The sequence below is a fragment of the Mobula birostris genome, chromosome 24 (genome assembly GCF_030028105.1).
Source record: "Mobula birostris isolate sMobBir1 chromosome 24, sMobBir1.hap1, whole genome shotgun sequence".
In the NCBI taxonomy this organism is placed as follows: Eukaryota; Metazoa; Chordata; class Chondrichthyes; order Myliobatiformes; family Myliobatidae; genus Mobula; species Mobula birostris.
The window spans coordinates 56,176,654-56,200,910 of NC_092393.1; the positions used below are offsets into that span (position 1 = coordinate 56,176,654).

General features: G+C 37.6%; 1 protein-coding gene across 1 annotated transcript in view; it reads right to left on the bottom strand.

The window, feature by feature from the left end:
- The window catches only part of smurf2 (SMAD specific E3 ubiquitin protein ligase 2), a 225,278-nt gene extending 201,814 nt beyond the window's left edge, over window positions 1-23,464 (bottom strand). Inside the window, exon 1 of the mRNA XM_072242689.1 lies at window positions 23,328-23,464. Coding sequence (XP_072098790.1) covers window positions 23,328-23,379 — 52 coding nt within the window. The 5' untranslated portion in view covers window positions 23,380-23,464. The remainder of the gene's footprint in view (window positions 1-23,327) is intronic.
- Window positions 23,465-24,257: the final 793 nt, after the last annotated feature.

Genomic DNA, 24,257 nt, shown 5'->3' on the forward strand with positions numbered 1-24,257 from the left:
TAACAATGCAAAACAGAGACGACTCCAACAAGAAAATTACAGGAGTGCCACATACAAAAATGTAGTATTCTAATCCCTTTCATGACTAAAATAGTTTTCAAATAGAGCGACAAAAGCAAAATCAAGCTTGTACCATATTCATGCTTGAGGACACTTCTGTGCCAGCATTAAGAACTTAAGAGTTTCTTCAATTATGAAGCAGGAGGTAAAGGCATAGGTTCATCATACATACTGCACCAATCAGCTCTAATCTAGGTATATTAAGAAAGGGCCCATAGACTGCTCACTACCACAAGCAAACCAAATTGAGAGGAAAGCAGCAAAGAATCTTGAAAAAAAAAAGTGATACATGTTCAAATTTAGGGAGGAACTCCACAGGATTATCCATTTGAGTACTTGTTAACTATTTAAAGTTAACCCATAAAGAACATTGTACAAGTATAGCAATAAGGTCACTGATCACTTGCTCACATATCCTAATTTGAAATATACTCACATAAGAGTGATTAATTAGGGAATTCAGTAAATAAATATAAATTCTTAGGAATGAATGATAGGTTAAGTGGGCAACCCTTGCTGATACCATGATTGAAACTGAAGAATATATAGCATTTCAGCTGAATATTATGTAACAAATTTTAAAATGTGTTCTTTAAAAACAAAATAAAGAGATTAAAATTTCTTAACTCATCCATGGGCAGAGAAAACAAATTGGGCAACAATTTTAAAAATATACATTCTATCTTAATATATAAAAAGTAACCAACTGTATCATCTCAGTCTTTTCATTGGTCAAGAGCAAAATACATGTACTGCTCAATTTATAAGAATTGAGTTTCTGTAAAACACTTGGTTAGGCAAAATGCATTATGAATACTTTTCATGCAACATATTCCTTTGGGCAGATAGTAGGAACTTATTCATTGTAGCAAAAATCGCAAAATCAAGGATAGAGTTGATGGTGTCATCACAAAAATTTATTAATAAAATGTTTGTAAGTTAAGGTATATCAGAAAGCTGCTCAGTATCTGTGGCATCCTATTTGAACCAAATACAAGTTTCAGACGACATATCCACTCCATTACACATCCAATTCCATAACATTGCACAACTCAATTTCTGCCTCACTACTGCTGCCAAAGCTGAAATTCACTCTCCTGGCTAACTTCCATAAAGTTAGTCATCAGCTGCCCACATTTTAACATGCAACAAGTTCAAGGAACCTGCGTTCACTGGCCTAACTGGCATTGGTTAAGCAGTGCCGTGATTTTTAAGCAGTTTTCAAATCTCTCCATAGCCTGTGTTCTGAAACTCTACAATCTCAAGATCTGCAACACAGTACATGTGACAACTTATGATAAAATTCTAAGCTAGCAGATACTTTAGCCCAGTTCTTCTGACTGGTGCTACAGTTGCTAATTTGTTGAAAGTGAATGAGTTATTAGTGTTAACTTTAGCTAAAATTAATTTTAATGGAAAATTTGGAAGAATGACCCACTTCAGACACTCTTACATTTCTAAGTATTTCATGTTAACTAACTCAGTCAACTTTTGTGGATCAATAGGAAAAACAGAAACAAGACTCTCATCTTCAGTAAGATGTTAGTCAGACGAGAAAAAATGTATGCTAACAGAAAAACCCCAACATTGGTCAGCATAACTTCACTAGGATCTCACAGTGCACATTAGTATGACAAGAAAACCAAATTCTATTTTTGCAAAAAATCTTTAATTGATTCAAATTTTATCAATCTTTACAGAAAACAAGCATGAACTAAAACCTGTTATGATGTGCATATTTAAATGACAGTTTAAAGTGGAAACAAAACTACCAAAGAAATCGGATTTTCAACTAAATCCAAAGCATCTCCATATTTTGGCATCACATACCAAGAAATCTTGTATGCACAATTGTCCATGTGGGTCTGGTTACACAACAGACATTCCATTAATATGAACTTAACACGAATGAAGGTGCTCATCACTTTACTGAAAACTTGGGCAAACAGCACTAAAGACTGGATCTTCATGTAATGTGTTAACATCGTAAAAGGTCCGAGTAATATTGTATATTTTTTATTTAAATGGTCATTTATTCTGCCTTCACCAATATTAAATACTATTTTTGCAGCTTTCTCCAGAAATCCACTGTTTTTTTTACTGAAAATCCCCATGTTTGACTCTATCTGACTTATTTTCAATTTCTGCCTTGTGTTTGCCCTACTTCTCCAGGCACTCTCAAATTGCATAATAAATCCCCCTCTTTTTACATAAATACCTCTCTGAAAGCATGATTTTGGGGAAATTCACTGGCAGAAGCATGGGACTTCATAAAAACAATTAGCATTAATATCAGTGCCATGAAAAAAATTAAGATATTTCACAATATTTAGTAATGGTCATCTCCAGAAGTAAACATCTGATCAAATAACAAACGAAAGACTAAAGTCTGTAGTAACTATAATACGTATAACTAACCTTCAGCTTTGGCAACAATTTCATAGTCATATAGTAATACTTTATTGATCCTGGGGGAAATTGGTTTTCGTTACAGTTGCACCATAAATAATAAATAATTAAATACTAAAATGTAAATTATGCCAGTAAATTATGAAATAAGTTCAGGATCGGCTCAGGGTGTCTGACCCTCCAAGGGAGGAGTTGTAAAGTTTGATGGCCACAGGCAGGAATGACTTCCTATAACGCTCTGTGTTGCATCTCGGAGGAATGAGTCTCTGGCTGAATGTACTCCTGTGCCCACCCAGTACATTATGTAGTGGATGGGAGACATTGACCAAGATGGCATGCAACTTGGACAGCATCCTCTTTTCAGACACCACCGTCAGAGAGTCCAGTTCCATCCCCACAACATCACTGGCCTTACGAATGAGTTTGTTGATTCTGTTGGTGTCTGCTACCCTCAGCCTGCTGCCCCAGCACACAACAGCAAACATGATAGCACTGGCCACCACAGACTCGTAGAACATCCTCAGCATCGTCTGGCAGATGTTAAAGGACCTCAGTCTCCTCAGGAAATAGAGACGGCTCCGACCCTTCTTGTAGACAGCCTCAGTGTTCTTAGACCAGTCCAGTTTATTGTCAATTCGTATCCCCAGGTATCTGTAATCCTCCACCATGTCCACACTGACCCCCTGGATGGAAACAGGGGTCACCGGTACCTTAGCTCTCCTCAGGTCTACCACCAGCTCCTTAGTCTTTTTCCATATTAAGCTGCAGATAATTCTGCACACACCATGTGACAAAATTTCCTACCGTAGCCCTGTACTCAACCTCATCTCCCTTGCTGATGCATCCAACTATGGCAGAATTTGCAGAGGAGTAGTGAAAAGGACTAATTATTATGCACGAGAGTAAGAGTTAATTTGTTTTGGTATAGTAACATTATAAATTTACTATAGATAGTCCTGTTAGAAAATCTGAGATTCACTCCAAATTTCTTTCTTAGAAGATTTTTTTTAAAGCATATGCTGATGAAAAATAAGGAGAGCATTTTCAGAGTGAAACATTTGGGCTTGAGTCACCGAATGTGAAAGCAATGTGAAGCATTGTATTTTGGCTTGCTGTTCAAATCACATATCACAATGGCTCAAACCTTTGCTATGGTTATTCTGGAATTTTTAGTGCTGCTCCCTTCCTCATCAATATACAGCAATGATAATATGTCAAGCAATGAGAAATTCTACAGCCAAAGAATCTTATACATGAGTTATTGATTCATTCTTGCTGCTCCTGGTTTTTATTGACAGGAATTTTGGATCTTTCACACAGGTCACCAAAAATGGATTATATAAAAAGTATTCAAAACTCTGCAATATTCTCCTGGTTTGTAAACCTGTCTTAAACTACCATTATTTTCATGACATATGAAAGGCAGTGTATGAGGAAGGAAATTTCAAAAATTCAATATTTTTGGTTTAATGTTAGAAAACATTTGTTACTTGAACAACTGCCACTTTATTCAACTACAGCACAAATGGGCAAATTTAAATTTCTGTTCATTTATAATATTAAGAAAAATTATGGCCCAATTCTGAAATCTGCAAACCTCTTGTGCACTTCAACCCAGTCCATAAAATCAACTTTACAATTGTTCTTCAGCAATTTTCTGTTCATACTGCTATAGCCCCTTTTATTCCACATAGTTTAGTCTTGATGAGAGGCCTGTTATGTGGCATCTTTTCAAATTATATACCCATTACCATGAAAAGCACATCCAACACTTAGAAATGTGCAGGTTTCGATCACAAGCATAATTCTAGTTCACTTAGGCCTTTATGAATAAACAATAATTAATTTGCATAAATAATCCTAGGCACTGCCAGCACTCTGATCAGACAAGTATCTTTTGTCCAGTAAAGTAAATAGTAAGTGCGTTTCTTTGTAGAGCAGTACAGCACAGGTACAGGCCATTCAGTTCACCGTGTCTGCACTGAAGATGATACCTATCTACAGTAATCCCATCTGCCTGCATATGTCCATATCCACCTATACCCAGTCTGTTCATTTGCCTGTCTAGACGCCTCTTAAAAATTGCTATCATATCTGCTTCTAACAGCTAACCTGGCAGTATCCATGCAAACACTACTTTTTTTAAAAAAAGTCTCGTAAATCCTCATTACACCATATCATGACCTATGACTCAAGCCAAATATACTTGTGTGAACATCAGGTGAATTAACTTGCCAATAATTTAGTCTAACAGAAAAAAAGTACAGAGAACATGCAAAGAAATGCAAATACTCATGATAGATACTACTTCTAGAAAAGTGTACAAGAAATCATCAATTGAATACATGGGACATAATCCTTTAATCCACATTTGAAAGGTGATAAATATTTGAATGCTTTTCCTAAAAACAAGGAAATTCTAAAATATTGAGTCCACAGTCAGTGAAGTGGAATTAGCCTTGTGGCCAATATAAAAATCCCAGATGGCATAAATTACAAAACAATAAACACAAATAATGATTTACAAATAGTGGAACAGACCAAGAGGCAGACATGTGCATTCTTCTATACAAAGATCAACAATACTACTAAATCTTTTCAAGATGCCAGGAAAAAACTGAGACTTCATGACAAACACCCTGGAATTTTCAGGAAATCTGGCATTTGCCTGCTATGACTATCTCCTCTTCTTCGGAAAATTATCTGACTGTATTATCAGATACTTACCCTTAATTGTATGCACTCATGGCTTCCTCCTTGTTCTTTCATATTCAAAACATCAATTGCTAGGGATAACCAGTCACGCTACAATCTGCAATGTTTTGTCTAGTGGGCTTCTCCAGGCCACATCTTATACCCCAACTTTTAATGGTATAGAAATATATTGGAAGTGCAGTGTCATACAGCTTCCCTAGACTTGTCCAATTTCCTCATCTCACCTAACCATACATTTCCTCTTGTGCTCTCTATCTAATCCTTCTATTTCCCCTCAACATTACTTCAATGATGCAGACCATATGCTCCCATAATTCCTTTCAAATCACCACTTCTGACCCATGATTGCTGATATTTCCTTCTTCACGATCACCAGTTTCAGCTTGCCCCTCTCACCTTTGTTTTGTGAGGCAAAGTTACAAGTCCATAACTCTTCTTTCGACACCAGCCTTTACTTCCCTCATAATTCACAAATGCACTATCAGCCTTACAAATTGAAGTTCTCTTTTCAAAAAGCCTCTGTATCATTACTTCTCATGCTCTCATTGAGAATAATTCCTGGCTCAGCTTTTGGCCATTCATAACAGTGTCCATTACAGGCTCAAAATGTTTTTTGTTTCACCTCTGAAGTACTTCAAAAACATAAATAAGGGCAAACGGCACCTTGAGCCAGTTCCAGCATTTCATAAAATAAAGGCTAATCTGACTGTAACCACAATTATATTCTCAATTCCCATGTTTATCCAGAATTTATTTCTCTCAAAAATATTCAAAGACACTGTTTCCATCATCCTTTTTATTTGAAGATACAGCACAGTAACAGGCCCCTCCAGCCAACGATCCTGGGCCACCCAATTACACCCATGTGACCAACTAACCTACTAACCCGTACATCTTTTGGAATGCATGAGGAAACTGAAGCATCCAGAGGAAACCAATGTGATCATGGGAAGAACTAAAATCTCCTTACAAACGAACTTCTTCATTGAGGGTGGTGAGTGTGAAACGAGCTGCCAGTAAAAGTGGTAGGATGGAGTTTAATTTCAGGATTTGAGAGAAATTTGGTTAAGTGCATGGATGGAAGGAGCACGGAGGTCTTCGGTTCAAATGCAGGTCGATGGGACTAGGCAGAATAAGTTTGGCAGAAACTAGATGGGCCATACTGCTCTATGACTTCATGACAGCAGCAGGAAGCAAATTCCAAAAATGCATGATGCAAAGGAAGAAAAAAGTTTTTATTAAATGGTAGCCCCCTTTATTATTTTTAAACAGTAACTCCTAGTTCTAGATTCTCCTACAACAGATTTTTTTGAAGATTAGGAGAATAGGAAACGAGCCTTGTACAAGAGTAGTGCCAAGCTAAAACTTCACCTTAGTGAATAGCCATGTATTATTGTCCCATTTGCAAAGATATCTCACTTTTTTAAAAAATCAGTCATTGTTATAGATTATATGTCTCCTCATGCCTGCATTGTTATTTAATAGAATACCTCAGTGCCACTTTCCTGTTCTAGCCCCATATTCAATGATTCTCTTAATAATCAAGATTCTATCTGTTTCTGCCTTCATGGAGCTTTTGGGTAGAGTATTTCAAAGTTTTGCTACCTAATAGGTGAGGAAATATCCTCGTTAAATCTAGAATGGCTAATTCCTTATTTTGAAACTACAAGCCTCAATCTAAGCACTGTCGGTGGGGGAACCATTGTGCCTGCATCAACTTATCAAGTCTTACACATAGCTTAATTTTTTTTTACATAAGCTCACCCCTTGTTCTTCCAAACTAAATAGAGAAGAGCATCAGCTCAATCTCTTTAATCTCTCTTCACAAGAGAGAACACAACCAAAATCTCACCAATCTTTGTGGCACTTCCTTTAACACAAATATATCCCCCAGGTGCAATCTCATAGAGGCATTATATAAATTTACACTAACACAACCAAACTCATATAACCAAATATTTTTTGCCAACAAAAAGCCAACATAGTATTTGCATTCCTAACTGTCTGTTCTACCAAATCATTGTTTCAATCGTTCACAGGCAAGGACACCCAATCTCCTTTAAACACCAATGAATTTCAATCCTTCACCATGTAAATTTGTTTCCTATCAGAATTGATGACCTTAACACTTTTCAATATTGTGTTCCATCTTCCATATCCCTCTTTATTCATTATACCCCCATGAAGCTTTTGTGCACCCTTCTTAATATCCACACCAGCTTCTAGTCTTGTACATCAAACATTTTTCCATCCCCATAATGTTGTGTATGCCTGGCTACCAACTTCAAAAATGATGAATATCACTTTCAAGAGGTAACACTAAATAAATTCATAAACTCTATTGATCTCACATTATTCCTCATCCAGGTATATAATGAGATAATTGCTCCTTAAGCTACAGCAAAGAATATCCTACCTACAATGCCTCCAGAACTTGTGGCACTTCTGGTCAAGATATTTTACTGTAGCTACAATTACATGAAGTGGTAAATACTGAATCTTTCAGATGTGACCCAATTGTTTCTTAAAATGAGAATTTAAATTACACACTCTGTTTTCTCTGATGCAGCTCCTGACACACTGACTCGGTTGCCTTTAAATGAGACGATTTACATTCCAGAACTTGGGCACAAAATCTAGACTACATTCCTTTATTCCGCTAAATGTGCCACATCATTTGGATAACTGACACCCATGTGCTCTGCCAAGTGAACCTAAAATATCCCATGGTGCCTTACTGAAGGAAGAAATAATTTGCTGGTGCCCTAGTCAATAACTAGAATCTGTTTTGGGATAGGTCCAATTTGGCTGTTCCATCCTATTGGCCTGCTTACAGCCATTAGGAAAGCAATGAAAGGTGTCAACAATGCATTTCTGTATAATGTACCCTCATGTAACTTATTTACTTATATTCTGTCTGGGTAGAAAAGAGTTGTTGGCCACCAAGATCCTCAAGCCTTACCCACCATTCAGGATGATTATAGCTGATATAGGCTGGTCTCAATTCCTCTTCACTGCCAACTCCCCATAGCCCTCCCTATCACTATCTTACAAATAATCATCTAACACCACCCAGTACATATCTAGTCTGGCTCCCACACACTCAGGGACATAGAATTTCCTTCTCTAATAAGAAAACATTTCCATTCACTTGAGTTTTAAATGACCAGCTTTTCCATTTGCAGCAATGTTCCCTCATTCATGACGCTCCCTCTAGTACAAACATCTCCATGTATACTCTGATGAACTGCATTAAGATCTTATATATTTGAGTAAGATCACTCCTTACTCTACTAAAATCCAAGGAATACAGCCCCACATTGTTTAGCTCACAATAGTACAATCCCACTCATCCTTGGAATTAGCCTAGCAGCTCTTTTAGACACCCTCCAATATTGCTATAATTTTTTTTTTGAAAAAGGTAAGTGGTCCAAAATTGAGTACTGTAAAGTATTCCAAATGTGGCCTACCAACACTCTATATAACTGTGATAAAACTTACCTATTCTTAAACTCGAAGCCATTCACAATAAAGACCAATGTACCATTTGCCTTCTTATCTACTCAATGGAACTGCATGCTAACCTTTTGTTATTCATGCACTAGAACTCCTAATTCCCTCTAAACATCACTCATTTGTAGTCTCTCCACTGACATAATTCGCCTTTTGATTCCTCTTACTGAAGTGCATGACCTTGCACCGTCACATTAAACTCCACTTGGTAATCACAATGTCTTCATCAGAACATGCCCTTCCACCCATCTTCCCATCACTGACAAACTTCTTTTTGTTACCTTCTCCAGGTCATTAATGGAAATGTAGAGTGGAAGGGCTGATGTGTGTGTGGAACAAAGATTCAGCCTATAAACTGAATACACGGCATTCTGTAATCCAGCTACTTCCGTAGACCAGCATATTTCACATCTGTGATACATCTGGATAGTTCTTGCAACTGTCCATAACCCAGAGTTCTTATCCTTTAATGACCTAGTGTCTATACTTCAAAAAAAAGTTCTCCCATGTAGAGGAAGATTAGTACACACAAAATGCTGGAGGAACTCAGCAGGTCAGGCAGCATCTATGGAAATAAATAAACAGTCGACATTTTGGGCCGAGACTCTTCTTTAGGATTGGAAAGAAAGGAGGAAGAAGCCAGAATAAAAAGGTAAGGAGAGGGGAAGGAGGACTAGCTAGAAAGTGATGGGTAAAGCCCGGTGGGTGGGAAAGGTAAAGGGCAAGAGAAGGAGAAGTCTGATAGGAGAGGAGAGTGGACCATGGAAGAAGGAGAATGAGGGGCACCGGGGGAAGGTGATAGGCAGGTGAGGAGAGAGGTAAGAGGCTAGAGTAGGGAATAGAAGAGGGAAGGGAGAAGCAAACAGAAGAATTACAAGAAGAAATTGATGTTCCTGCCATCAGGTTGAAGACTACCTAGACAGAATATGAGGTGTTGCTTCTCTACACTGAAAGTAGCCTCATTGTGGCAAAACAGGAGATCATGGACTAACATGTAGGAACAGAAATGGGGAAAGGAATTTAAATAGTTAGCACCAGGAAATTCCGCTTTTGGCAGGTGGAGCAGAGGTGCTAGACAAAGCAATCCCTCAATTTACATCGGGTTTCACCAATGTAGAGGCGGCTGCATCAGGTGCACCAGTTACAATATATGACCCCAGAAGGTTTGCAAGTGAAGGGCTGCCTCAGCTGGAAGTACTGTTTGGTGCCCTGAATGAAGATGATGGAGGAGGTGAATGGATAGGTGTAGCATTTCTGTTGCTTGCAGGGATATGTGCCAGGAGGAAGAATACTGGGAAGGGACAAATGGACAAGGGAATCATGGAGGGAACAATCCTTATGGAAAAACTGATTGGGGAGGGAGGTAAAGATGTGTTTGGTAGTAGGATCCCATTAAAGATGGTGGAAGTTGCAGAGAATGCTGTGCTGGATGCAGAGGCTCACAAGGTAGACGAGGAAAGAGGAACTTTATCATTGTTAAGCCAGCAAGAGGATGAGGTCAGCACAGACATCTAGGAAATGGAAGAAATTCAGGCATCAATAGTGGTAGATTAGCAAGGACAATTTCTAGGGCCTGGCACCAACCAATTCCAAGGGTACCCAACTGGAGAGTTTCAAGTTGTATTAAACAAAATCAGGTTAAAGAACCAATCCTCAGGGTACTCCACTAGTCACATCCCTTAAGCCTAAAATGCTTCCAGTTCTCTGTTTTCTATGACGGACATTTTTCAAATTATGCCTTGGGCTCTTAATTGATGCACCAACCTCCTGATGCAAGAACAACCCAAAATATTGATAATTCCTTCCCTGCCCAATGCTTCCCTATCCAACAGTTTCCTTTTTTGCTCCAGATTCCAGCAACTGCAGGCTTGAATATCTTTTGCTACATCTTGTTAAATGTGTCAAATGTCTGTTGGAAAGTTCAATTGTCTCTATGTCACATGTCCAAAGGATACAAGCAAATGTGTTAAACATTATATACATTTCATAAAACATGTTGACTGGGTTTGATTTATATTTAGCTTTCCTAAATGATTAGTGATTTCCTCTTCGATTATTGAATTTAGCATATTGCCAACAATTGTTGTCAAACTAACTGGACTATAGTTCTCCATTTTGTCTTATAGACCTTTTGGCTCTTTTCCGATCTTCTTCTGACACCCTTCTGGAATTAAGCAAATTTTGTAAAGTTCCAACTATCTCTGCAACCACTTTAAAACCTCTGGGTGCATGCCAGAAGGCACCAGTATTTTGTCAGTCATTAACTCAAGACACTTTCTTTAATACTTGTGCACCTCCCTATTATTTCAATTTAGGTAATCATTATTTTAGGGATATTTACAATGCCCTCCATGATGAAACCTGATGTAAAAATATTGATTTAGCATATTTCTCAGTTTTTTCCCCCAGTTTTAAAGTGGTTGCAGAGATAGTTAGAATTTTACAAAATTCACCAGTCACATTCTCTGAATGCTACAGCCCTACCTCTGCTTCTTTCTTCCTACTTAGATATCCAGAGAAACTCACAGCTAGTTTTGATATTATTTTTACATGCACATTTACTCTCAAAATCAATTTTCTGCCTTTTGAGCTTATAGTCTTTCACTGCTGGATCCTAAAACTTCCCAGTTCTCGAGCTGAAAGCTTTAATGCCCTGGTTTTTCAATTTAATATTGTCCTTGACTTGCTTTGTTAAATGTGGATTGTGCCTTTCTCATGGAATTTCTCTTTGTAATTGGAATAAATTCCTGCTCAGTATTATGGACCAGCTGTTTGAATATCTTCCGCTTTCATCTACTGAACTGTCTCTTAGCATTAAGGGAAGCTGAATATAATGAAACCCAGTCAACTTGTTTTATGAAAGGTAAATCGTGTTTAACAAATTTACTTGATTTCTTTGGCACACATTTTCCCAATCTACTTTCAGGCCACAATAATAGCTCACATTCAAGTTGAAGATAGTAGCTCTGGTCCTGTGGTCCTCTGGTGTTCCCCATCAAATTGTATCCGATTGGAATTTTATCATATTGTGGTCACAAGCTACCGGGGGATCCTTAACCACAAGATCTCTTATTACTCCTGCATTATTACTCACAACCAAGTCTAAAATAGCCTGTTCCTGGGAAGGTTCCATATTATCCAAAGGAGCAATCCTTGATGCACTTGACATTCTTCTATGATACCACTAACAGTTTGGTTCATCCAATCAATACTTAAATTTAAATCTTCCATGACAATTGCAAACATGCAATTATTCTCAATTCTAAGTCACATTTTGAGATCCTACAGGTTATTCTTGTGTGTTTTCATGATTTCAACCAAACTGGCTCTGGATTTGCTACCTACTGCATGTTTTTGCTAATACTTTCCGCCCTATTCTGTCACACATTGCTCACAGTTCTGTGTTATTGCCCTCTCATTTCCTATTTATTTATTGTATAGTCTGTTCTTTTCTCCCACCCCCCATTTAGTTTAAAGCCATGTATACAACCCTATTTATGCAATTCCCCAGGACAACAGTCCCAGCACAACGCAAGTGAAACCCATCCCATGGAACATTTCCCTCTTTCCACAGTACTGGTGCCAGTGTCCCATGAATCAACCCACACCACAGTTTGAGCCTTTGTAAAAATTACATCTGCCAATTTGTACAGAGCAGATGTAGTAATCCAGATTAGTATGTTTACGTTTTTTTTGTTTTCAAATTCAGATTGCTTTTGGAAATGAACCCGGATTGCTGGTGCAACATTTCATATGCTAATCGTTACATTACTATGCTGCCCTAAGGAAGCCAGTGCATAGTTGGCGGGATTCAAATCTGCAGGGTGAAACCCCGATGTATATATAGTCCATTGCCTTAACCACTTGGGAATGACAATCCGACAAACTTAACAAAACTGTGGACCTTCTGAGAAGAAGCACAACATATTGTTGCATGCTTGATTCTTGGTGTTACCTCAAAGAACAATGAGGGAACTAATACTTCCTTTCAGGGAAGCAGCCAATTCAAAAATGAATTTGTCTGAGAGAAGATTCAGTAAAGAATTTGCTAAGAAGAAATGACATTCTGAATAGCCATGAGTCTTCTCTCTCTGTGATCTACCACAATTCTGAGAAGTGACTATTCCATTCAAAGTTGTGATTCAAGAAATTACTTGGAGAAAGCAGGGATTTTTCCCCTGCAGCACCCACCATGTTCTGCTTGCTACCCTGATGTAATTATTTCCATTTTCTACGATAAATAGCCTTCAGTATTGTCAAGTCGTATTGGGAACAGCAGTAGCTGCCTGAACAGGGAAAGCTATCTAGTCAATAACAGCTTTCCGATTTCATATCACAGGATAATAGAGAATAATAATATTCAATTGAAAATCCAAATGTTTCCAAGTTTTACTATTCTGTTGTTCTTCAACTGCTCTATTTTAGGTACAGGGATACAACTTCTGATCTCAATCCTAAAATTATCTTCACTAAAAATTATCTACAAACTCACCGATTGTACTCTTGCAATTTAACAAAATAATTTTCTGGATATTATTTTCCATTATGTTAACAATCATGAATGCATCTATAAAGATCATTATCCAGAAGCTTCTTGTGTAGGACAAAAAAAATGTTTCTATAATTTTAATAACCAAGTAAAAAAATAAGCAAAATAAAAAAAAGAGGGCTATGGGTAACCTAGGTAATTTCTAAAATACATGTTCGGCACAACATCTTGGGCCAAAGGGCCTGTATTGTGCTGTAGGGTTTCTATGTTTTTTTTAAACCTCATCTCCTTATAACCCCTTATTAGAACCTCCTTTCTAACCATACTATGTTTCTAGTGCCTCCAATGATCATGACAATTGGATTCTCCCTCATTTTTATTCTTCCAGCTGAGAAAAGATACCCTTAACCCCAGCAGTAGGCAGACAACAAAGCCTTTGGGACTCTTGTCTTTGTAGCTTAACTACACTCGCCCTATGACTATTAGATTTCTCCTTTATTAACTCCCTCAATTTGAATGACTCTTTGTTCCATGACATTCTGGACAGCTTTCACATCCCACATATAATCCTCAAACTTCTCCACACAAGGAGCAAGAACTTCATAACTGGTGGACAGGGGGAAGGGCCAAGAATCCTGTGGAACAACTCCTTGAATCTATCCACCTGCCTCTTCTCCAAGTAATCAAGGGGTGTGACTACCTCATGGAAGACTGTATCCAAATAACGTTGAAACGCTTGGAGCCCAGACTTCAGCTCACAGACCCTGAGCCAAAATTTCTCAAGCTGCAAAGGTGGTCAGCATTTACCACAGTGGAGTCCATCAATTGCCACATATTGCACTATAACATGTCATGTGCCCAGCCATACAAATTTGACTTTTGAAGAACCAGGATTTTTTGGTTCTCTTGAATCCTAATAAATTTTCTTATAATAATCACATTATAAAATATAGTTCTTTCCCATTTGTTGCTCCCGCAATTGTTTCATAAAATATCAAGAAAATAACATATAAACACCTGTTCAAATTTTCTACTACTGAAAATTATTCAACATTAAATTACCAAACAATGAAGAGATTAAGCAGATTTTTTTTTAAAGCTGGTTCTTCAAAAGTCAAATTTCCTGACTTCCTGCCATTTAATCCCTATTGACAACACAGTATCTTTTTAAATTATTTGGTAATACCACAAATGCCAAAGCAGAATTAAAATAATAAATATGGAATAAAAGCAGGTAGAAAACTACAATGAGTTATACATAACCTATTTAACTTTATGGGATAAAGTTCTGTAGAAATACTCCATTGTTGCCAAAGGCAATCAAGCAAAATTCCACACTACTGCCATTTTAAAAATTTGTATTGAACTACAGGAAAAATACCTACATAAAATTAAATATTTTGGGTCATCTTTTTTATTCAATATTCTTAACTCATCACTTTAAATTGCTTCTACCATATCTAAACTACTGATGATTTGGCATCAGACTTGTAGACTAACATGGAGAAGTGAACTGCAGCACAGTTAAAAAGCAAATGACCCTTCAACTCAATTCAACAGTGTCATTTTCAAGCACCCTGTGAGCCAAATGAATCAGCAAAAGCGTTTCTATCCCAGCTTACTACTTAGGCACAAAACAGATCAGTATGATAATAAACTATATTTGTTTTAATTTCATGTTACTTATGATCATAGATTATCCAAACTAGCTGTTCAGGGCTTTTCTCTTACACTACCAGCATCCTATTTTCTTCCCTTCTATCTTATTCGATAGGGAAGTGGGTTGGGAAATCAAATACATGACCTTAGCAAAAAAAAAACCCGAAGTACCACATGCACAACTTAATGTTCTGCATTCTCATCCTGAGAATATAGAAGTACATAAAACAAATTAGATTCCAAAACCCGATTGGCTTTTAGATGGTCTTGGAATAACTCTGGCTAAGATTAGCTAACATAACACAAATCAGGGACTAAACACAGAATAAGTTTGACTAGCAGTCACTAGAGAAACTTGATAAGCTATCTGGCAGAGCTAGAGGATAACTCTGAAAGCCACATAAATAATTGAAATTGCGCTGATAAAGTTATAGTTCTTTGTAAACCAATAGGACAGAAAGGGACAATATACTGTTGTACTGTCAATCGCGTTTGCCATATGCCTCCAATTCCAACTTCCTCAGTGAATTTATCATTCTACATTGCATGACTTCACCAAACCAGCTAAATTAAGTAGAAGACAGATAAATACTGATTAGGACTTTACAGCAATCTGATATACATATACATGGAATAAGGAACAGTAATTCCACAATTCAACAATAATTGAGGAACTACCAATCTTCAAAATCATTCAATTTATTATTGTCTTATAATATGCTATCCACCTATTACTTTATTAAATGCAACACTGATATGTCAGAAGTAATCCTGTGAGTTTCAAGGGGGGAAAAACCCTCTTACTCTTTTCTCAGAGAAAGAGACGCTTATGAATTTCCCAGTAATGAATTTAGTTCAATATTTATTGAGAAAAACAATGTAATTAACAGAGTATCAACCCAGGTCATCTTACTATAGAGCTGAAATATCCCAACATTACTCACAGAAGACAGCATTTAGTAAAAACACTAATTTGATTCAGAGAAAGGTTGATAGTTTTTGATATCAATAACAAAGACTTTCTATTGAGTATTTATTTTAAAGTAAATTTGTATCAATAATAAATTATAAAGAACCAATCCATGTAAAATAATGGTAGCTCTGCTTTTCCAAAGAGAAAAAAAGAAATTTAAAAAAGATCTTTTTGCCACATCCAGTAGTTACCACAATTACTCACCATGGGGCAAGTTATCGACTCATTCCTTCTGCTATGAATCTTTTCTTACTCAAAGCAGAAACTTCCAAGATTTATAACACTTTGGGAAAACTATTTTGCAAAATCCCATGTATTTATCACTTTATTAAGAAATTCAGAATTTATTTCACTCACACAAGACAATAAGCAAATCAAATCTATTCATCCATGAGCTACCCATGGCTTAAAGAAAAATCAAACAGCTGTACAATGATCTCAACATAAATAACTGCCACTTGAAAACACCAGAAAACTTCAATTCCATTATCACTCCCAAGTAATCTGGACAGCTAATTACACAAAAGTGGGAAAAAGCAATTTATTTATTTCTCTTGTAATTTCCACATTACAGTTCACAATAAATATAATTCACCTAAAATAAAACCAACCGAATTTAGGTATCAGATTTTGTGCAGTGGCAGAATTTTCACTTCTGCACTCAGTAGTTCATGGGATTGAGGACAACTCCGTGGAATTGAGGACATAATTCTGGATGTCACATAAATATACTAAGGGAATGTTCTAATGCCAAGTATTCAATCTTTCATTAACCCAAGATCATGACTGTCTACAAGAGGACACAAGAGAGTCTATAGCATTAGGCACCAATAGAGACAATTCACTTAGTATAATGGTCAACATTTATCCCTCAACCGGTATTAGTTAGCTGTGTGTCTATTTCAATTTTTTTACAGCTTATTATACAAGTTTGATGCCTTCAAAGGTACAACATTTAGCTCTGTCTTGAAAACTGTTTGTAAAAGGTGCTAAATAAACAAATTCTTCACTTAATTTTATGAAACAAATTTCATGATAAATATATACACACACTCCTTCTCAAAAGATTACGGTAGCTTTAAAATTATACTACTTGGAGCTTGGTGAATCAGGAAGGCACACCACCCAAGTCCACAGAAACTAAGTTCAAGACCCACTCCACACTCAAGCACTACAATCTCAGTTGACACTTCAATGAAGTGTATGACAGTGCTGTAGTATTAGAAGTGACACCGTCCAGATGACACTTTTAAAAGTGAGGACTTACTTACTCATCTCTTAAGTGGATAAATATTAGAAGTTCACTGCTACCATTTCAAAGAACTGCAAGAGAGTAATTTTACATCCCCATGAACTGGACAGAGCTATCAATGAAATTAACTAAAAAAATTATGGTGTATTATCATGTTATGGTTTATGCAAATACAATAACTGCACTTTTATAAAGCATTTTGTAATGCATAAAAAGTACTCTTCCCTCTTTTCCAGTACACTGGCAGAAATCTTCATTGCACCAAAGCTTCACACAAGGCCCATTGAATAAAAATATTGCAAAGACCATGGACAGATTACATTTCAAATTATTTATTTTATTCAAGTCTAAATAATCTAGTAATATCCAGAGCAGTGTTCTCCTTAATTTGAAATAAAAGGAGGAACTTATACTATTTCACAAGTAGTACCCCTGCATTTTAAATTAACTTTCTCTATTCAGAATTAATAGTGAATACCCAATCTTAAATGCAAGGGGAACCACCCTATGCAAATATGTTATACACTATTTGTAAGCTGGCAAAGGGTGTTATTAAGAGGATGTGGTGAGGATCTACAAGTACCTGGGGGTGCCTGGTTGAGAGACTTGAGTGGAGCACCAACATAGAGGCTAAGTACAAGAAGGGCCAGAGTCGCCTCTACTTCCTGAGGGGACTGAGATCCTTTGGAGTATGCAGGCCTCTCCTTTACATGTTCTATCACTCTGTTGTCACCAGAACAATCTTCTTTGCAGTGGTGTGCTGAGGCAATGGCACTTACATGGGTAATGCCAACAGGCTCAATAAACTGATTTGAAAGGCTGGCTCTGTTATAGGAGTCAATCTGGACACATTGGAGTTTGTGGTAGAGGAAAGGACCCTACGGAAAATCTTGGCAAATCTGAACAATATTTCTCACTCTCTGCATGCCACCCTGGCTGAACAGAGGACTTTCAGTAATAGACTAAGACAACTGCACTGCTCCAAAAGCGCTATATGAAGTCATTCTTACCCCTAGCCATTAGGGTGTATAATGAGTCATCCTATAGCTGGGGAAGTGATGACCCCTCCTGTTAGACTGTTAGTGTCACAGTAGAATTACAAGTGCACAGATGTACAAATATTAGAAGAAAGAAAGAATAAAAAGTAAGTTACCTCAAGCATTCTAACAGGAGTGGGGTCATCACTTCCCCAGCTATAGGTTGACTCATTATAGAGCCTAATGGCCGAGGGTAGGAATAATCCCATAAAGCGCACTTTGAAGCAGCACAGTTGTCTTAGTCGATTACTAAAAGTGCTCCTCTGTTCAGCCAAGGTATGCAGAGGGTGAGAAACATTGCCTAGAATTGCCGGGATTTTCCATAGAGCCCTTTGTTCTACCACAGCCTCCAGTGTCCAGACTGACTCCTATAACAGAGCCAGACTTTCTAATCACCCATGTTGATGCAATTGCCGCAGCATAGAAGACAGCAATGGCAACAACAGATTGGTAAAGCATGCGAAGGAGAGGCCTACGTTTTCCAAAGGACCTCGGTCACCTCAGGAAGTAGAGGCAATTCTGGCTCCTCTTGAACACAGCCTCTGTGTTGGTGTTCCACTCATGTCTATCATTCAGGTGCACCCCCAGTTCACCCTCTGACAATTTATCCATCAGCTAGCTCACTAACATTCCTATGCAAAATACAAGATACCCAGAACTCAACTGGCCATTAGTTTCCTCACAAACTTTCACTAGCACCAAATCACAATCGTTAACTTTTACTAAAACCCTCATCAAAACATTTTCAAATTATTGCAAGATTAGTACATCAATTGCCCAGATAGTGAACACCAGTCCTCACCAACCCTCGTCCCCATCTTGCATCACTGTCACCTGCTGCAACCATGTGGCTCCTGATAACATACAAGTATCTTGCAATGACTATGCTAATGACCTTCTGGAAGTTTGCACAAACTCCTGTTCCACCATTCACAAACATCTAATCAACTAATTAAAATTTAATAACAATGTCCTGATGAAGGGTCTTGGCGCAAATGTCAACTGTTTATTCCATTTCGTACAGATCTGGGCCATACCGTCCAAATATCCAAACCTGCCTCTCAGTTTTTTTGCACTACCTTACTTCCCCTTTTCTATTTTCTATTTATGATTTATAATTAAAATTTTTAATATTTACTATTGATTTGTACTGCAGGGAGCACGAAGAGCAGAATCAAATATCGCTGTGATGATTGTACACTCTAGTATCAATTGTTTGGCGACAGTAAAAGTATAAAGTAGATGCTGCCTGACCTACTGAGTTCCTCCAGTATTTTGTGTGTCGCTCTGGATTTCCAGTATCTGCAGAATCTCTTGAGTTGTTAATAAAAATGTAATAACTTTTAAAATATATAAATCGTTTTGTTTTAACTAAAAAATATTTTTAAACTGAACTCCATCACTCAAGTCTATTTAAATGATAATGCCAGGGTAAGTGTGCTAGATGTAGTTGACGCATGTTAAAACCAGATACAAGATACCCTCAACTCAATAATGTGGATGACCCTATTTATATGAGGTGTATCCACATGGCTTGAGTGAAAAAAAAACTTGTTTCAGTCAACAAGTGAGGGTTACTTATCTACCATAAACAACTGTACCAATTTTATGTGCCTGTACAGCCACAATTTCCCTGGTGTCTGTTTCACTATCTGATTTATAAAGCTTAAATGGTCTCAATGAATTTCGCAGCTGATGAAATGAGTGAAAAATGGATTCTTTTGCTCTAATCCCTGAATTGATGATAATACTGGTAAAGAAACATAGGCAGCAATGGTCAACTTTAAAAATTGTGCTATTATTGGCTGGATTAGTAGTATTAGGGAAAACAACAAAAATAAAAGCAACTGCCCCAAACTAACCAAAAATGTCCAGTTTGACAATAACTGAGAAAACACATCAGAATCAAATTTATTTTTAAAAAAACAGTAAATAAAGGTGGGCATATATTTACCATGGTTTATTTTCTCTCATTTCCAGTTCCTTGAACCACTAAACCATAAACTATACTTACCACAGGGAAAATTTAGATGGGATGTGGTGAATATTTACTGAAACAATAGGAAGACGGGTAAAACAGGCAACCAAACTTTAGAATGGCTTTAAATTCTCTTCCAGCCTTGATATTGTTAACAGAGCACAGAAAGAGATCTTCCTCAACTATCCGTGTGATCAACAAATCATACCTTTCTTTTAAAGAAAGTCAATTTCTTCTGCTAAGAGTAAATATTGAGCAAAAAGTGTATTTGCTAAATATTTCTTTTCCCATATTCTGTATATGTAAGATGACTGTCATCACCTGATCAGTTGCAAAACTCTGCACTTATAACTTAAAATTGAGGTTCTGATGTTTCTGCCATTCATTCCTTGAGGTTTTTTTCTGTTTCGTGGATGTCTGTGAAGAGTAAGAATTTCGGGTTGTATACATTCTCTGATATTAAATTGAACCATTGAAGTTGGCAGCAAGCTGTACAAGCTTACATAAAACTCCAAAAATGAAGGTTGCAATCAATATAATTTTTCCTGAGGACCAGAATATTTACCAAAATTAAATCAATTCAAACATTCACCAAGTTTTGAAGTTTGTTAATTATCTTGATACTGTTATTACATTTGAGACAGTACTCAAACACATTTTTCAGATTTTATTTTATAAAGTTGTAATTTTTCAAGATGTAAATATCACTAAAAAGAGAAATGTTTATTGGAGGACATTATAATAAATCTGGACAAAAGATTTAAGATAGTCTTAGTGAATGGCACTGAATAGGATAGATGACTTTTATCATCAGGCCATCAGGAAGGAGGTACAGAAGCCAGAAGGCATATACTGAACGATTCGGGAACAGCTTCTTCCCCTGCCATCCGATTTCTGAATGGACAGTGAACCCACGAACACTACCTCATGACTTTTTTTAAAATTTCCTTTCTTTTTGCACCAATTATCCCTCAAATCACAAATAGTATCAATGTGTAATCCACTCCACAGTAGCAGTGCTCAGTACCTCGTCTGAATAATTAGAGTGTGAAGGGCATTGCAAATGAGGCAATCATAATGCCTACCATCTTAATATAGGCATCTTCACAGTTGGTTATACAAAAGTGAAGTGGTAACCTTGTTAATTTTATACATCCCAAACTAAGCAATGGTAAACTAGTACCACCTTATTAAACTCTTTTTTTAAAAACTCTCTTCTCCCACCAATTCCCTCTAGTTGTTACTTTTACTGAAAAGTCTATCCTTTTCTGAGTTATGTTCATCAGCACCAAGCATCATCCAATCACATTAATTATCCATGCTATATGACCAAGTCTGGACAAAGGTCAAGAGCCTTCACCATATTGTCCCATAACCACCCAATATGCAAACGTATATTTTCCAAATGAACAGCAATTAGAAGCAAAAGTCCAGAAATTTTCCACCTCCTAACCCACAGTTAATTACAGTTCACATAAAAATTTCTTGGTTGAGATCAGTTAATTCACAAAGACAAACCATGGCATTTCCCACTATATGCCCACATTTCTGTCAGCATCACTTCCAAGAGACAAGTGAAAGCTTAGCGGAATATCTTTTTTTCCTTTAGATGTACAGAATATCGAGACATCCTAAAACTACTCTACTAAAGTATCTCGCCTATGTAATGGTAACATTTTTTGCCCAAAGTGGAAGGTCATGAGTTCAAGGCACACTCTAGAGTCTTAAACTCAATCTCATCTGGCACTTCAATGCAGTACTGATAGAGTGATACATTGTCAGGGATACCTTCAATTAACTTGGTCAAACTAATGTCCTGCATGCCTTCGCAAGTAGATTTAATGATCCAGTGATGTACACTGAACAAAAGCAGGTGACTTATCCTGGTTTCATGGCATCAATACACATAACCAAAAACAAATTATTTGGTTATTTATCTGCCTTTGCTGTACAAGAGCTGGCTGTTGCATTTCCCAAGATTACACTTTGATTACATTTCAAAAGTACTCTATTGGCTGTGGGACACCTTGAAATACTTGAAGGCCATGAAAGACACCACAAAGTGCAGTAAAAACAGTTGGTGCAAAGCATTACTCAAATTGAAAGTGAAAGACCAAACAATCTGTGTTTGGTAGCATTGGCTGGAAAAGAATGTTGCCAACAGCACAAGTGCTTCGTCCTCTGGAATTAGTACTGTGGAAGCTTTTGAACAACCCAGGCTGCCACACAAGGTTTTGGTTTAAAAATATCATCCAAAAAACAGAACCTCTTAACAACACTTCTTCCTTGTACACTTTTTAATGCAGTACAAGTCGTACCAGATCTTGAACCCACAACTTTCTGAAAGACAGCACTACTTCTGAGCCAAGCTGGCATACAGCAAAAGTAATGAAGTACTCTTAGAAGCATAAGTATACATTGTAATCCCAGAGATTCTTTTAAAATTTGGATTTTTAAAAATATTTTATAATTTCCTCTTTTGCACCATTATCCAACCCACTGTTCTTGCCATAATACAACAAAACTAGGATGTGGCTATTTTAGTATAAATATTCCAGAAACTAAGTTCCAGACTGAAATAATGCAATCATCTTTTCGTTCCAAATGTAGAAAGATATAGAACAAAAATATAAACAATGTGCAGTAACAACACAAGGCAACAAAAATAATCTTTGATTTGGTGCCAAATGTCTTTCAGCTCAGAATATAAATACAACTGGTTTAATAAAATCCAATGAACTAATGGTGGCACACTCACTTCCAATTATATACATTACATTTGCCAGGAAAAAGATTAAGGTCATTTGAAAACCATCCTCATTTCTACCCTGTTTCAGAAATAGTTTCAACACGGAGTTCACTGGGCCAAACCCAAGCACTGAAATCCTCATTATTAAAACAGGTAATTCGTGATTATCAAACTGTCTGAAGACACCTTTCTCCCCAACTCTTTATGCATACACACGAAGATAAATCAAAATGATCAATTAATTCCGAAAACAGAAAATGAGGAATCACCAACAAATTCTTGGTCAAGTTCAAATACATGATTTAAAATAACCCGACTTATTCTGCCTGACCAAAAAAAAAAGAAAACACTCCCACAAACAAGCTCTCCATTCACAAATAATAAAAAGAGGGAAAAAAAAAGGAAGGATCCATTTAAAGAAGCACCAGACCTTATGGTACGTATTCTGTGTGTGGTGTGCCCGTGTCTGTGTGGCATTCTCACAGCTTCCTACCTGTTAGACGTAACTTGACTGGCCCGTTCCTCCTGGCCCCTTGGTTGGACATGTTCCCGAGTGGTTTTGATTGTTTTTGTAAAGTTTAATAGCCACTGCTGGTGCCTGAGCGCAGGCGGCCGCCTCTGCCCCCTTCCCCCGAGCGAACAATGATGGCCTCCTCGAGCCCGATGGCCCGGATGTGCATAGCACTCACTCCACAACCGACGGCCGGAGGGGAGGGGGGGAAACTACACCAAAATTAAAACAAAACACACACCGTTTACCTCATGAAATTAAAAATACGCAACCTTTCTATTCAAATCCGCCGAAAAAATATTTTTTTTTAACTTTTCTTCTCCGGGTATATCCTCCCCCCCCCCACCCCCGTCCCCTTCCCCAACACACACCGTCTCGAAATCAATGGAAACAGACTTCTTTCCCTTCTCTCCACATCTTCGATCACACCTCGGGACAAATGTCTCTTCTCGGAGCGCTCGGATTAGACGTTATTATCACTGCTTCGCACAGCAAGTCGAGTGCGGCTCGGTTTTCTTCCTTGTTGCCGTGAGTATTATCCACCCCCACGCAGAAGATCCATACGCAGAAAAGAAATGAAGATAAGGAAGGGATTTTTTTCTCACCGCGGCCGGTCAGAGAGAGAGAGAGAGAGAAAAAAAGTTGTCGGCGGTGATATTTCTTTGAGGCAGAAACACGACTTTTCCCGTCCCTTTTCCTCGGTACAAGTCCTGGTCCTCGGGGCTACTTGACTGAAGCCCCGAGCAGCGCACTTGCTGACATCACCCTCCTGTTCCCTCCCTCCCTCCTGCCGACAGTCTGCAGCTCCTCCTGCTTGAGTCACCGACACAAGGCACCAGCACCAAAAACTTCGCTGGCTCCCTAAACATCGTCGGCTCCCTCCTTCCTCCAAAGTCTAAACCAAAAGTATGG